Source organism: Bombina bombina, chromosome 3 (assembly GCF_027579735.1).
Source record: "Bombina bombina isolate aBomBom1 chromosome 3, aBomBom1.pri, whole genome shotgun sequence".
Lineage (NCBI taxonomy): Eukaryota > Metazoa > Chordata > Amphibia > Anura > Bombinatoridae > Bombina > Bombina bombina.
Window position 1 is genome coordinate 1257841666 of NC_069501.1, and position 16198 is coordinate 1257857863.

A 16198-nucleotide genomic window follows, 5' to 3' on the forward strand; every position below is an offset into this window, starting at 1 on the left:
ATTTACCTCTGGTAAGCGTTAACAATAATCACCTATTTGGGCTTTGAGTCAACAATATTACGCTATGTGGCGCCCTCTTTTCTACTTCTAAAGGACTAGGACATAAGGAAGGAACAACAATCTCCTGATTAATGTTCCAAGAGAAACAACTTTAGGACAAAATCCAAATATAGTATGTAAAACTACCTTATCCGAATGAAAAATAAAGTAAGGGAACTCATACTGCAATGCCAGAAGGTCTAACTTTCCACCTCCTTGCTCTTAACGTAGGCAAAGAGAATGACTGGAGTGGGAGGGAAGGGAGGAGCTATTTAACAGCTTTGCTGTGGTGCTCTTTGCCGCCTCCTGCAGGGCAGGAGTGGTATTCCCACAAGTAATTAAGATGATCCGTGGACTCATCGTGTCATTAAAAAGAAATAAAGTTGGTAAAAAGCCGAATAGCAGCGAGATCGATGACTGCTAGTTAACAACAGTTCGCTGCTCATCGCCCCATACTTTTTTATTAATATGGAGATCGTATTCAAGTCTGCGGCCGCGATGTTAGGTGAGCGTATTGGTGCCGTTGAATGCAACAAAGTTGACGCCTTGATAGATATCCCCCTTGGTCATTAACTTGCAAAAAATATTTGAAAAGTAAAATAAAACTGGGGTAGTCATACTTTCCTGGCTAAATGGATGTGGGGGATAAAGTAATGATAAAAACACAATGCTGTGTTTGCTGATGCTGCAATAAATCTGTGAAAGAATATACAGTTTGGAGTGCCGCTGTTTTTCTGTTGCTATGGGGATAAAGTAATTGCCTGGAAAGTATTGTATTACGGTTTTGTAAAACTCTTATTTTTTGTTTGACATGCACCTTCACATGATATATACACACAAATGCTTTACATTTTTCACACTTTAAGGACTTTATCAATCACCAAGCTTACAAATATTAAACATAACCATAAATAACTTTTGCAATCAGTGGACAAACTTTTTTTTTTTACAGTGGTTTAATGGCTTATCTTAGATTTGATGATAAAGCGGAGGCTACGTGAAGGTAAAACACAACACAAACAATAGCAAAAGAAAAATAAAATGTATAATAATACCATAGTTATATACTCCAAAATAAAGGAATTTATATTTAAAAAAAATGTCAGTGTGGGGAGATGTAATGCACAAAAAAATTGTTTTTGTTTAAGGATAAGTAAAAATGAAGTTAATTAACAGATCACTGACAGATTTGGTTTGCTGGGTTTGTAAAATACATTAAAACATAAAGTGGAGTTTTCTACAGTGCTACAAAAGGACACCACATCCCATATAAACTGATTCTAAATGGAAGCAGACACCCAATAGCATGTTATGTCAATACACTACTAGCAATAATACCTGCATAGGGCAGCATTTATCAACACCTGTCCTCAAGTAACACTACCATTTTTCTTCTCCAGCGGCCCAGGCCTGCTAAGTGCACTACAGTTAAGAGACACAGAGACCATTTGCCCGCATGATAAAGTCATTTCAAAAATAAATTATAAGAGCCACCTAACAAATTTGCACCGATTTGTGAAACAGAAACTTAGTTGACTATGTAGAAGTTTACTAAATAGCTATGTCAGCTTTCACTCAAGTAAAAAGCTGAAAGGATAGTGGGGTAATTTAGATTATTTACAACATTAATAAAACAATATTTGCATCCTCTTTTGTTGATTTGAGATAGCTAGCCACATAAACATGTATATATATATATATATATATATATATATATATATAATTTTAACACATTGATACCGCGGTGGTGGATTTAGCCTCCTTGCAACAACCATCTACAAATTGCAAATGTATCTTCATTAAACTGATCATATTTGACTATTTATTCCATATAGTCATATGAAATATAAATTTAACAAATACAAAAGTATTTCAAAGCAAACATTCCTGGGTTAATACTTTTTCTGGTGCTATAAATGAACCTAAATGGATCTTAGCAGAATTATGAAGACAAACACTGACAGGGAAAGTGTTCCTATTACAATATGGGTTAAAGGGATAAGAAACCTAAAAGTTTTATTTTATTTTTCAGATAGAGTATGCAATTTTAAGCAACTTTCTGATTTACTTATATTATCTAATTTGCTTCGTTCTCTTGATATCGGTTGTTGAAAAGAATACCTAGGTAAGCTCAGGAGCAGCAATGCATTACTGGGAGCTAGCTGCCGATTGGTGGCTACACATATTTGCTCTTGTCATTGGCTTACCTGATGTGATCAGTTAGCTCCCAGTAGTGCATTACTGCTCCTTCAACAAAAGATACCAAAAGAACAAAGCAAATTTGATAGAAGTAAACTGTATGCTTTATCTAAATCATGAAAGAAAACAATTGGGTTCCATGTCCCTTTAAGCAAATGAACGTGAATGCACACAAAATAGGAAGGACTTTTATACTGAAACTCAGTAAAAACACATTCCGGCAGGGTTTGCAACTCAGATCCATTGGAAAATGTTCCTGTTGGAAGACATCTAACTCAATTCAGTCTCCACTTCGTCGTACACTGTTAAACTGCTTGTGAAGATTGCCAGCCAAGACAGAAGGCATCAAGTTATTTACCTCTTTGTGCAGATCTCAAAAGTGTCTGTCTTACACACATTATGATTTTTTTATATATATATATATATATATATATATATATATATATATATATATATATATATATATATACACATATATATATATATATATACACACATATACACACACACACACACACACACACCACCGGATTTAAATTTAGGGTTTCCTCTGCCATCTGATGGCCTCTAGTTCTTGTTCTCGTTCCCTAAGAAGTTCTTTAAGCCGTCGGATTTTCTCATCACGCACAGTCTCATCTATATCTACTGGAGAAGGGGTCACAGGGCCTGACCTAATAGTTGGAGGAACAAGTGGAACAGAGGAGACCTGGCCATTCTGGATGTCGGTGCTGTATGAATTATTTTCAGAGCTTGGTGGTAAGTCATCAGGATTTTCTTCCCAGCTGTCGACATAAGATGAAGTAGCTACTACAGGAGGATAAGCAATGTGTGTGTGGGGCAGGTAACTGCTAGCCATTGCGGAGGAGCTTGGTCCTGTTAAAATGGTAATACTTGGCGGAGTAGAACAATTTATTGTTTTGGCAGAAGCGTTAGATGACACTACAGAAGGTGAACCAGAGTTTACAGCTGAATAGGTATCATTCTTTCGTCTCTTTGCGTTTTCATAAGTGTCCAAAGATATTGATTTTCGTTTCATCTGCTGCATTTCAAACGGAACCTATGCAGTAAAGGAAATGTAGTTTATTGCGAACTATATACACAATTCATAAAAAAAAAAAAAAAAAAAAGCACATCATAAAGGCAATTTTACAATCCTTTCTCAGGTGTTTCCCACAACAGAAAAAGTAACTCTCTATAACAAGGAAACTTGGGAACAACAAATTATAGGAGAACTCACTCTGAAGCTGCTATTGGGTGTGAGCTCTGGTATGCTGAAAAGTGTAAAGTTTTTTTAAAATCAAATGATCTATGTAAATCATGAAAAACATTTTGGATTTTATGTCCCTTTAACCTTTTAAGAGAATACCCCATAATACTTTTGAACTCTTGCATTTTGAAGTAACCCAGGAGGGGGCAGTGTAATAAATTTTAACATTATATAAAATTTTCAGCTATCCAAAGCATCAATTAATTGCATAATTTAACATAAAATGTATTTTTATTTGTGCAATAAAAAGTTAACATTTTTAATACTGGCTTATTTTAGCTTAATATTGGCTAAAATTTTAGCCGGGTGGTCAGTAAAATCAACCGGGTGGTGCACCACTAAAAATGTCCTGGGGAGACTTTAGCCAATTAGTGCTGACTCATGAATACCTACATGGGAGTGAGCACAATGTTATTTAATATGTTACAAATTAACTAGCAGTGTCTTGCTGTGATAAGCTATAAAAATGCACCGAGATAATAGGCTTAGAGACTGGCAGAAATAGAGTTTTAAATGTTATATAGTGTATTAATATAACAATGTTGCTTGTGCAAAGCTGGGGACTGGGTAGAAAAAGGCGTTATCCATCTTTTTTTTAAAAAAAATTGAGTAGTCTGTCCCTTTAAAAAAAGAAAAAACTAAGATCAATGTAAAAAGCATTAAAGATGAGAAATCTAGGTTTCTATGAAAATGTACTACTATACTGACCTGTGACAGCAGTTCATATTTCTGAGAGCTCTTGTTTGTTGCTGTAACATTATTCTGTAGACGATTAGAAACTGAGGTGCAGGATTTTATTCTTTCTGTATGAAACAGAGGAAGCCTTTTCAATGTAACCTTTTCTTTTTTTACCAAGCCAAATTTCCATCTTAACCGTTTAATCATTTGGTCTAATGGCAGTTTGTTGTTCACTTTCAATTTGGGAGACATTCTGGTGTTCGTCTGTAATGAGGACAGAATATGTGTTGATAAAAACTAATTTCTACTCTTTAGTTTTTAATTACTACATTTCACAATAAAAAAAGTCATAACAGAATGATAGCGGACATTCCTAAGGCAATTAAAAACAAATTAATTCTTTAATCAAAAAATATTCATATATTTACATATGCAGAACACACATGCATTTGCCGAATTTTATTAAATAATTTGATCTTATCAGATATATAAAAAGATATTTTAGTCTTAAAGGGACACTGAACCCAAATTTTTTATTTCGCGATTCGGATAGAGCAGCAATTTTAAGCAACTTTCTAATTTACTCCTGTGATCATTTTTTCTTCGTTCTCTTGCTAGCTTTATTTGAAAAAGAAGGCATCTAAGCTTTTTTCTTGGTTCAGAACTCTGGACAGCACTTTATTGGTGGATGAATTTATCCACCAATCAGCAAAGACAACCCAGGTTGTTCACCAAAAATGGGCAGGCATCTAAACTTACATTCTTGCATTTCAAATAAAGATACCAAGAGACTAAAGAAAATTTGATAATAGGAGTAAATTAGAAAGTTGCTTAAAATGCCATGCTCTATCTGAATTACAAAAAAAAAAATAATAATAAAAAAAATAAATGGGTTCAGTGTTTCTTTAACCCTTTGAGTGTTAATGAAGGCTCTGTCATGAGTACTCTCCCACCTTGAGGGAGATCTGGGGGCTCCTTGCTGCTCCTACCCTGGCGATCGTGCCTGTAGAGTGACAGGCATCGCCAGGGCGTCACGCGCAATTACGTGATGACGTCACCGCGCAACTTTATTTATACTTAACAATGTTAAGTATAGGAGGAGGGGGCATGCTGCTTAGAAGCCTGTATCTCAGGCATCTAAGCAGCTACAGACCCCCAAGACCCATTGTTGGAAAGGTAATCACCTAACCTTTCCAACAGTGTAAGTATTGGGGGTCTGTAAAAAAAATAAAAAAGTAAAAAAAAAGTTTTCAAAAATTGCAAAAATAATAATAAAAAAAAATATTAGCACCCAGGTGGGAAATGGCTTAGCAGCCAAAGGGTTAAGATACAGAATTATCCAGAAGTATCATGCTGTGTTCATAATTTGCTAAAATGGAAAATTTACATAGGAAAAGGTAAAGTTTTAAAATCAATTTCAGAGGGTTTAATCACTCCCCACCCTTTACAGATTTAGCAAATATGAATGAAACACAAGTACACGTTGTAGGAAAAATTGGTCCTTTTTTGGATTGGCAGATATTGGTGTGTACAACTGTTTTTCAAACCTGTCCTCAGGCCTCCCCAACAGGCCAGGTTTTCAGAATTACCTTGAATGAGAGCAGGTAAAATAACCATGTTTACTAAACAGCTGATTATTTCACCTGTGCTCCATAGTGTAGATATCCTCACAATGTGGCCTGTTATGGAGGCCTGAGGCCAGGTTTGATAAACAGTTGTCTAGACTCTATACTAACAACTGCTTAGAAGGCAGGAATGAAAGATTTTGTTATAAAAACTAAATTAATGCTAACCTGATAAATTTCTCTCTTGTCACGGTGAGTCTACGGATCATCATCAATTACTGTTGGGGAATATCACTCCTGGCCAGCAGGAGGAGGCAAAGAAAACCACAGCAGAGCTGTTTAAATGATGGTAAACTTGCCTTCTATTCAATTGAGTATTTTGTTTTCTGGCCACAATCAATAGGAGTTTAAATAATCAATTTCTTTTAATTTTATTTTTAGCAAAGTTATTGCCTTTATAAATAGTTATCGTCACTTTATAAATTCGACCTGTTTTTCCATTTTTGTTATTCTTGATCACGTTTTTATTTTCTCCCACGTCATCCGCCTCCTTGGACGGCCCGATTTTCAATTGGACAAGCTAAAAAAGTCGAGACAAAAAAAAAAAAAAGGTCGAATTTGTAAAGTGGCAATATCTTTGCTTACAGTAAGACTGGAAAAAAATGATGAAGTAAACTCCTATTGATTGGGGCCAAAAAATCTAATACTCGATCGAATAGAAGGTAAGTCTACCTTCACTTTAAGTATAACTTCCCTTCCCACAAACCCCAGTCATTCCACCAAAAGAAAGGAGAGAAAGGAAATAACACAAGGTGCAGAGGTGCCTGAGGTTTATATACCAAAAAACAGTCTACAAAAACAGGGCGGACCGTGGACTCACCGTGGCAAGAAAGAAATTTATCAGGTAAGCATAAATTTTGTTTTCTTTCTAATGACACGGTGAGTCCACGGATCATCATCAATTACTGTTGGGAATCAATACCCAAGCTAGAGGACACAGATATGGGAGGGACAAGACAGGCAACCTAAACAGAATGCACCACTGCTTGAAGAACCTGTCTCCCATAAGAAACCTCAGCCTAAGCAAAATTATCAAATTTCTAAAAGTTTAGAAAAAGAATGCAAGGAGGACCAAGTTGCAACCTTGCAAATTTGTTCCACAGAAGCTTCATTTTTGAAAGCCCAGGAAGAAGAAAAAGCCCCCATGGAATGAGCCGTGATTGCCTCAGGAGGCTGCTGCACAGCAGTTTCATAGGCCAAACAAATTATACTATTCAGCCAGAGCGAAAGAAGTAGCTGTAGCTTTCGGACCCTTGCGTTTCCCAGAGAAGCTGACCAACAAAGCAGAAGACTGGCGAAAGTCACCTGCAAGTAGAATTTCAGCGCACGCACCACATCTAGGTTGTGCAGCAAACCCTCCTTATGAGAAGAAGGATTAGGACACAAAGAAGGAACAACGATTCCCTAATTAATATTCCTATCCGAAACAACTTTAGGAAGGAAACCTAACTTAGTACGCAGAACCACCTTATCAGAATGAAAAATAAGATAAGAGGAATCACACTGCAACGCAGAGTTCAGAGACTCTCCAAACAGAAGAAATGGTAACAAGAAACAAAACCTTCCAAGATAACATCTTAATATCTAAAGAATGGATAGGCTCACACGGAGCCTGCTGTAAAATTTTAAGAACAAGGATAAGACTCCCAGGAGGGAGGAGTAACAGGTTTAAAACACAGGCTGATTCTGACCAAGGCCTGACAAAAGGATTGCACATCTGGCACATCTGCCAGACGCTTATGCATCAAAATAGACCAGGAAGAAATCTGACCCTTCAGAGTACTTGCTGAGAAACCCTTCTCCAGACCCTCCTGGAGAAAGACAAGATCCTAGGATCCTGACTCCAAGAGAAGCCCTTGGCTACACTCCAATAAAGATATTTACGCCATATTTTATAGAAAATCTTCACCATAACAGGATTGCAAGCCTGAATCATGGTCTCAATGACCGACTCAGAAAGAGCACGCTTAGACAGAACTAAGCGTTCAATATCCAAGCAGTCAACTTCAGAGAAACGAAATTTGGATGAAAGAAGGGACCCTGAATCAGAAGGTCCTTCCACAGAGGCAGTCTCCAATGTGAAGAGACAACAAGGTCTACATACAAGATCATGAGAGGCCACTCAGGAATTATTTAGAATTACCAACGCTCTCTGCTGTTTGATACGAGCAATGACTTGTGGAAGGAGTGCAATCTGAGAAAAACCGGTATGCCAGCCTGATGTCCCAAGGAACCTCCAGAGCATCTATCAGAGCAGCCTTGGCAGCTCGGAAATTTGCTGAGCCGTCAACTAATCCAACTCTGCACTCCCCATTTGAGAGTCAAGATGGAAAACACCTCTGGAAGGGGATCCCACTCCCCAGGATGAAAAATCTGTCTGCTCAGGAAATCCGCTTCCCAGTTGTCCACTCCTGGAATGTGCATGGCAGATAGACAACAATTGTGAGCTTACGTCCACTGAACATTTCAAGTCACCTCCTACATGGCTAAGGAACTCAGAGTTCCTCCCTGGTGGTTGATGTAAACCATTGAGGCGATATTGTCCAACTGGAACCAAGCTTAAGGACAACTGAGGCCACGCTATCAGAGCATTGTACATCGCTCTCAACTCCAAGATGTTAAAAAGGAGAGCAGAGACTCCCGAGTCCATAATCCCTGCACCTTTAACAAGACTCAGACTGTTTCCCAGCCCTAGCTGGTTGATGAACGCTGTCACATCACCTAGGAATGTCTCTAGAAGTACGCGCCCTGAGACCGACACTCCTGAGAAACCACTACGGGAGAAAATCACTTGACTGATCTAGATCTATCCTCTGAAACAGATCCGAAAGTTCTCCCCTTTTATGGAAAATAGCAAAGGGAATGATGTCCATGATAACTATGAGACCAATTCCCTCCATACATTGAGTCACTGAAAAGTGAAGGAAAATCAACTGCAGCTAGATTTGAATTCCTAGCCCTCTGGTTGCAAGATGAATAAGCTATCTACTGGACCACTAGATCCTGCTCTTGATCCTATATTATCTGACCTCTGTTAGTAATCTCCTCTCAAAAATTCACCCATGTAGATGGAACAAGGGAGCTGTACTCCAGATTAAATTTCCCATCCATGGAAAAAAGGATTGGACAAGATCTCTTAAAAGAGTTTGCTTGAAGGAAGATGGAGACCTGAACCATATATTGTCTAGGAAAACACCCTTGCGATACTCCAAGATCCAAAAGTCTTACTAGGATGAAGACTCGCAGAAATGTAAAAAGATCCCCAATCATGGGAACAAAAAAAAAAAAAAAAACACATCCTTAGGTCTATGTTCGTTATGAACAGGCCCTCTTGAACCATGCAAGTTCAGAACCTGAGAAAATTGAGGTAATACCTAAATCCCATTCGCAGACTGGGATTGGAACACTTCGAGAGGAAGGTCTTGAACCCAGTTCCAGGAATGCCTCTCGTCATACCTGGATTGCAAATACTCTAGAAGGAGAAAGCTGCCCTTGGGAGGCAATTCTAGGTTACGTAGGTTTCCAAGAGACATACCTGACCCCGTAATTCAGAGAAAGTTCAGCCAGACCAAGTGCAAACAAGGTGTTATCCTTGAAAGGAAAAACCAAAGCGAGGATTTGGAGAAAACCCAAAATGCTGAAACTGTAAATGCAGAATTATAAAGCCTAGGCTGTACCACTAGGCCACAGTTAGGCTTCTCAGCTGACCAAGCTACCCTCCATATGAATTGAAGATCTCTAATCCATAGTAGAAAAGGTCCCTTCTACACCGTGCATATAATTGGAGTCAGCGACAGGAAAATCCTTTAAGGACGGAAGACAGGGAGAAGACCTCTTTCTGTGAAAATATCCAAAACACAACTAGAAAACGTCCTCATAGGAGGAACATCATAGAAATGAGAAAGATAAAAATTCCAAGGGTTGACAATGACATTGGGTTATTGATATCGTCCAAGTAGCGAAAACCTCCTATAACAGTACACGAGGTATGCAAGAATACATCTAAAGTAGACCACATCAGCATCAGATGAAGGGATTATACTGTCTGAATCTGTCATTTCACCCTCAGAGGTTACCAGCGAATCCTTCTCAGCAGAAAAAGCAACCTGTGTATCAGAGAATGGAGTAGAAATCTTACTATCTGAATCATTAAAAGTCCTCTTGGGTTTCCTCTGTAGAAAGAAAAAACAGATAAAGCTGCAGATACCGCAGGGATACCCGAGCTGCATAATCTGCAAGCAAATGCACACCTCCAGGAGAGTGAGACGAACCGCATGGTACTGCATGTGACGCCATAAAGGCTTGGGACGTGTAAGGAGAAAGCTGTGGCATTGCCTGAACAATATCCTGGGAGACAAGGGGCTCATTGGGCTCATTGGGCATTAAACAGTTAAACACACTGTATGTATTGGGTACTTGTAAAGCGCGGCTAATTACCCGTAAGGGTCTCAAGGCGCTGCTCATTTTTATCGACCTCGTAAGGATGAAAGGCTGAGTGGACCTCGCCGGGGATCAAACCTGCAACCCTAGGGTTGCTACAGAGCTCAGCCACAGTGCCTTAGCATGCTGAGCTATCTGTCCAGCTGTCTATGCATTCAATAGTTAGTAAATACTGGCCCTACCAGAATAGGGATTCACCAGCAACTTCCAGTTACTAAAACAGCTTACTTAGCTCCTTTGCTATGCAAGCAATTCTGAATTGCAAAAGACAATTAATCCTGAGGGACATGAGTCATGAGGCTCCAATCAAAGAATGATTTTATTGTGAAACATTCTAAACATGAGGTTAGGTCCTCAAGAGCCCAAGAACAAACCCCTGTCCCAAGAACAAATTTTCCAATTTGAGAATCTTAATAAAAACACATGAACCTATTATTATGTATATTAAAAAATATTCAACCTTTTATAAATAACGTTTCCACTAGGAGTACAGTATTTCCAAATATTTGCAAGAGAAGCCCTCCCTATCTCTGCAGATCTCTCAATAAGACCACTCCGCTGTGAAGGATATGCATAATGAGAACGAGGCTCCGTAAACGATTGAAAACAAGGCAGAGTTATAGGAAAAGGCTAACAAGAGCCTAAAATGGTGTCGCTCCGCTTCTAAGAGGCGGCGGAGCCATAAAAACGGTATGGGATGAAGCACTCTGATATTCACGCTTTATCCCGAACTAGGTATCTGGTCTTGAAACCAGAGCAATAAAAAACCTGTATACTCTTAGATAGAGGGGTGTAGAGAGGACAGAGAGTGCGGACAAACAGCTTGTCACCCTGAAGGTGGTACTATCAGCTATACGCGCCACTATCCATCATATGTTCTACTAGTAAATATTCAGTTGCTGAACTTCAAACAACAAAAATGGAATATTAAGAATTAAGGTTTATGAAATCATATATAGAAATTAAATACATTTCATCGCTCCGATCTCAAAAGAAAACGGAGGAAATTACACTGCATACTCTCCCAATATGAATGGCGCTGAAAAAAATAAGAGTGCTTCCTTCTTTCTTTAATACTGCTGAGGACATGATAGCTCAGAGAATATTTCATAAAATAACACCGAGCCCCAAAAGAGTTAACCCCTTTCTTTCCTGAAGGAGTTAACCCCTTAGTCTCCAAACTCATATGCTAAGTAGTACCTGCTTACTGCCAGAATATTCCTAACGAAGGAATTCATGTCCCATATAACGGCAGTTACCAGAGTCCTTAACCCTTTCAGTGCTCACCTCCTAGCCCCAGTAGGCAAAAAGGGCACTTACCTGCATTCCAGTCGTCCGACAGTCAGACGACCTCACAAAGTATGGGAGGATGTCACTCCTCACAGAGACCTGTGGAAAAAAGAAAGACAGAGTAAACCTACTCAGGCTTTCTATACCAGGGCAGCAACCTGTTAGGAAAACGCAGCAAAGCACACTTTACAAGTTCCTAACTGCTTAAAAGCCACCACTATCCTACTGAAGAGACTGAAGTGGAGTACGGTTAGACCCAATCTTGAGGGGAAAGATCAGAGTAAACCTACTCTGACTTCCAAAATAATAAAATCTTTATTGAAGAGAAATAATCAGACACCAAAAACTTCACCTCTTCTTTGTAACGCAGGCAAAGAGAATGACTGGGGTTTGTGGGAAGGGAAGAGATACTTAACAGCTCTGCTGTGGTGCTCTTTGCCTCCTCCTGCTGGCCTGGAGTGATATTCCCCAACAGTAATTGATGATGATCCGTGGACTCACTGTGTCATTAGAAAGAAAACCTTATATATATATAACCTGTATATTAAGGAATTTAATAAAACTGAGAATTTAAATATTTCGTAACAAAACACTATGGGCTAGATTACAAGTGAGGCGCAAATGATTTTGTGCAAGAGATATTGTGTTTTCACAAGCAGTTTTAATTGCGCTGATATTAAAAGTTAAGCAAAATTGCGATTTACGCTTAAATTCTTACCGCGATCTCAGAGCTGTGGTTAACTGTTCTCCGACACTTACACATCAATTGTACATTACAAAGGACAGTCACACTCATAACAACATCTAATAGAAATTATTAAAAAAATATATTGCACAAAAAGGTGATAAAGGCTCAAAGGCTTAAAGCTGCAAAAGGGCTTTATCAGAGATATATATATATATATATATATATATATATATATATACATACGTCTAAAGATGGATCTGTATATATATATATATATATATATATAAAAAATATATATGTATTTATAAGTGTATAAATGTATGTACAGACATATATACACATACAAACACAAATATACAAGTACACATAAATAGACATATATGTGCATTGGAGCCCTTTGCAGTTAAGTAGATGTAAACATAAAAACATATTTATGCAATTTTCATTTTTAATAAAGGTTTTAACTATTTATTTACTGTAAATATTTCCCATTCCAATGTTCTATACACAGGGAAATATGTCCTAAGTGTATATATATATATATATATATACATACACACACACACACACACACACACACACACATATATATATATACATACACACATACAGTATGTATAAATATACCCACACACACACACACACACACACATATATACACCTATATATATATATATAATTATATATAGGTGTATGTGTGTGTGTATATATATATATATATATATATATATATATACACATACACACACACACACACACACTTAGAACATATTTCCCTGTGTACAGAACATTGGAATGTGAAATATTTACAGTAAATACATAGTTAAAACCTTTATTAAAAATGAAAATTGCATAAATATGTTTTTATGTTTACATCTACTTAACTGCAAAGGGCTCCAATGCACATATATGTCTATTTATGTGTACTTGTATATTTGTGTTTGTATGTATATATATATATATATATATATATATATATATATATATATGTCTGTACATACATTTATACACTTCTAAATACATTTTATATATATACACATATCCATCTTTAGACGTGTGTGTGTGTATGTATATGTGTATGTATGTATGTATGTATGTATGTATGTATGTATGTATGTATGTATGTATATATATATATATATATATATATATATATATATATATATATATATATATATATATATTTTTTTTTAATAAACCATCACATATGTAGACATTTAATTATGAATAAATAGAACATATTCCGTTATGGAAAACAACATTGGAAAATGAAACATACCTATATTCATGTCAGGTTAGCGCTAATAATAATTTGCTATGTTGTTTGCACAATAGTGAGGTGTTCAGTTATGGGTGAATGCGTAAACGCGATTGCGATTTTCAGATTTCGACTTTATTCACAATTTTGGTTACTGCTAGAGAAAAACAAAATGTATGCTTACCTGATAAATTTCTTTCTCTTGTGGTCCACGGGTTCATCCATTACTTGTGGGATATTCTCCTTCCCAACAGGAAGTTGCAAGAGGACACCCACAGCAGAGCTGTCTATATAGCTCCTCCCCTAACCCCCACCTCCAGTCATTCAACCGAAGACAAGTAAGAAAAATGAGAAACTATAGGGCGCAGTGGTGGTGACTGTAGTTTTAAAAATAAAAACACCTGCCTTAAAGTGACAGGGCGGGCCGTGGACTGGATACACTACAGGTAAGCATAAATTTTGTTTTCTCTTGTAAGGTGTATCCAGTCCACGGGTTCATCCATTACTTGTGGGATACCAATACCAAAGTTTTAGAACACGGATGAAGGGAGGGACAAGGCAGGTACTTAAACGGAAGGCACCACTGCCTGCAAGACCCTTCTCCCAAAAATAGCTTCCGAGGAAGCAAAAGTATCAAATTTGTAGAATTTAGAAAAAGTATGAAGCGAAGACCAAGTCGCCGCCTTACAAATCTGTTCAACAGAGGCCTCATGTTTAAAAGCCCAAGTGGAAGCCACCGCTCTAGTAGAATGAGCTGTAATTCTTTCAGGAGGCTGCTGGCCAGCAGTCTCATAAGCTAACCGGATTATGCTTCTCAGCCAAAAGGAAAGAGAAGTTGCCGAAGCCTTTTGGCCTCTCCTCTTCCCAGAGTAGACAACAAACAATGCAGATGTTTGACGAAAATCCTTAGTAGCTTGTTAATAAAACTTTAAAGCACGAACCACGTCAAGATTGTGTAACAGACGTTCCTTCTTTGAAGGATTAGGACACAGTGACGGAACAACAATTTCCTGATTGATACTTATTAGATACTACCTTAGGAAGAAACCCAGGTTTGGTACACAAAACTACCTTATCTGCATGGAAGATCAGATAAGGGGAATCACACTGTAAGGCAGATAGCTCAGAAACTCTTCGAGCCGAAGAGATAGCTACTAAGAACAGAACTTTCCAAGATAAAAGCTTGATATCTATGGAATGCAAAGGTTCAAACGGAACCCCTTGAAGAACTTTAAGAACTAAATTTAAACTCCATGGCGGAGCAACAGGTTTAAACACAGTTTTTAGCAAAGAAAGAGAAAGTATACACTTCTAGCACTCCTAGGTCTAAAAGTAAATTGAATCTAACTGGATGATACAAATTATTCCCTAAGGAATAAATGGAAGGGGAGAAAAACAGATTGCAAATTAAAATATAACTTTTATTGGGTTACGTTTAAAATAGGAATATACTTAAAATCACACTTAAGCACCGATTTTATTGATGTCAGCAAATAAGTACAAGTTAAGGTTATTGCTCCTAGTACTTTAGTGTAAATGTGGGCTTGGGGTAAGGACTGCTATATACTTATATCTGGAGATCTAATACACCAAATTATCTGTGTCCAAAGTTACCAATTCTTATATAAGAATTAAGTATATAATGTATTCTTTATGTCTCCATAATAATATATCTTTCTATGCGAAGTTTGATTAGGATTGGACAGTGGGTATATAATTTTCAGTATTTCTGCTTGTTTCTAGCTAAGATTATATATACCCCACTTATTATTAGGATTCTAAATAAAATCCTTAACTTGTTCAAATTAACTTCGCTTTTATATTAGCAGTTACCTACCTGAAGATTAAAGTGTAGGCTATTCCCTCCACAGTATTAAAAGCTAACTTGCATAAGTGCTTTTAAATTGTATATAAATAATCGAACTGAATTATAATACACTTTATGTTTATTGAAACAATGTATGTCGTTGTTCAACTGAATAGACTTTTATATGTTTGGTTTCTCTGCTACAACTGTAGTTCAGGATATGCCTGAGTAGTATATTCCACGACTTGTGAGTCATATATAGTTTTTTGTTGTGAATGAACTTCGGTGAAATTTATCTGCTCACAGTTTCTTTTAATACCAGTTTAAGTGGCTCTCTGTGATGCGGCCTTTAAATAATCTTATATGTTTATCTGTTCCTATCATCACAGATTGTCACTGATTTGATTGAGTACCTGTTTGGATAACTCACAGTGTACCGGTGATTAAATAGTGTAGTTTCGTAGTACACTGAGAAATAGTTGTTCTCAGTGATACCAGAGTTTTTTAGCAGATAGATGTACAAAAATTCCGCTTGTATTGTGAGTCTATGGAATTAAACCTGCTGCTTACGTGATCACGCTGTACTTAATAATCTCACCCAAAGCTAATATAATAGCGCTCTAAATATGCTTTGTGCACTTTGGTTTTATAAGATAGAGCTATCTTACAACAAGCAGTATCGTGATTATATACCCAGAGCAACTCGAAGTAGATTTTAAATTATTAGGAGATAGCCGCAAACACAATTCTATTCTTCAGTCTTTGTGTATTTTACATATTACAGTTAGCTATTATAGGAGGGATAGTACTTGCAACAATATTCGGTACCAGCACCATATATTAACACATGATTAAATCTGAGCGTCCATTATTCAGTGAAACCGTGGCTGACTACAGTAATTTGCGG

General features: G+C 37.3%; 1 protein-coding gene across 1 annotated transcript in view; it reads right to left on the reverse strand.

Annotated features, from left to right (window-relative positions):
* Positions 1-889: 889 nt before the first annotated feature.
* The window catches only part of LOC128654716 (ligand-dependent nuclear receptor-interacting factor 1), a 44262-nt gene continuing 28953 nt past the window's right edge, over positions 890-16198 (reverse strand). Inside the window, exons 4-5 of the mRNA XM_053708794.1 lie at positions 4214-4447; positions 890-3295 (exon numbers count right to left, since the gene is read on the reverse strand). Coding sequence (XP_053564769.1) covers positions 2777-3295; positions 4214-4447 — 753 coding nt within the window. The 3' untranslated portion in view covers positions 890-2776. The remainder of the gene's footprint in view (positions 3296-4213; positions 4448-16198) is intronic.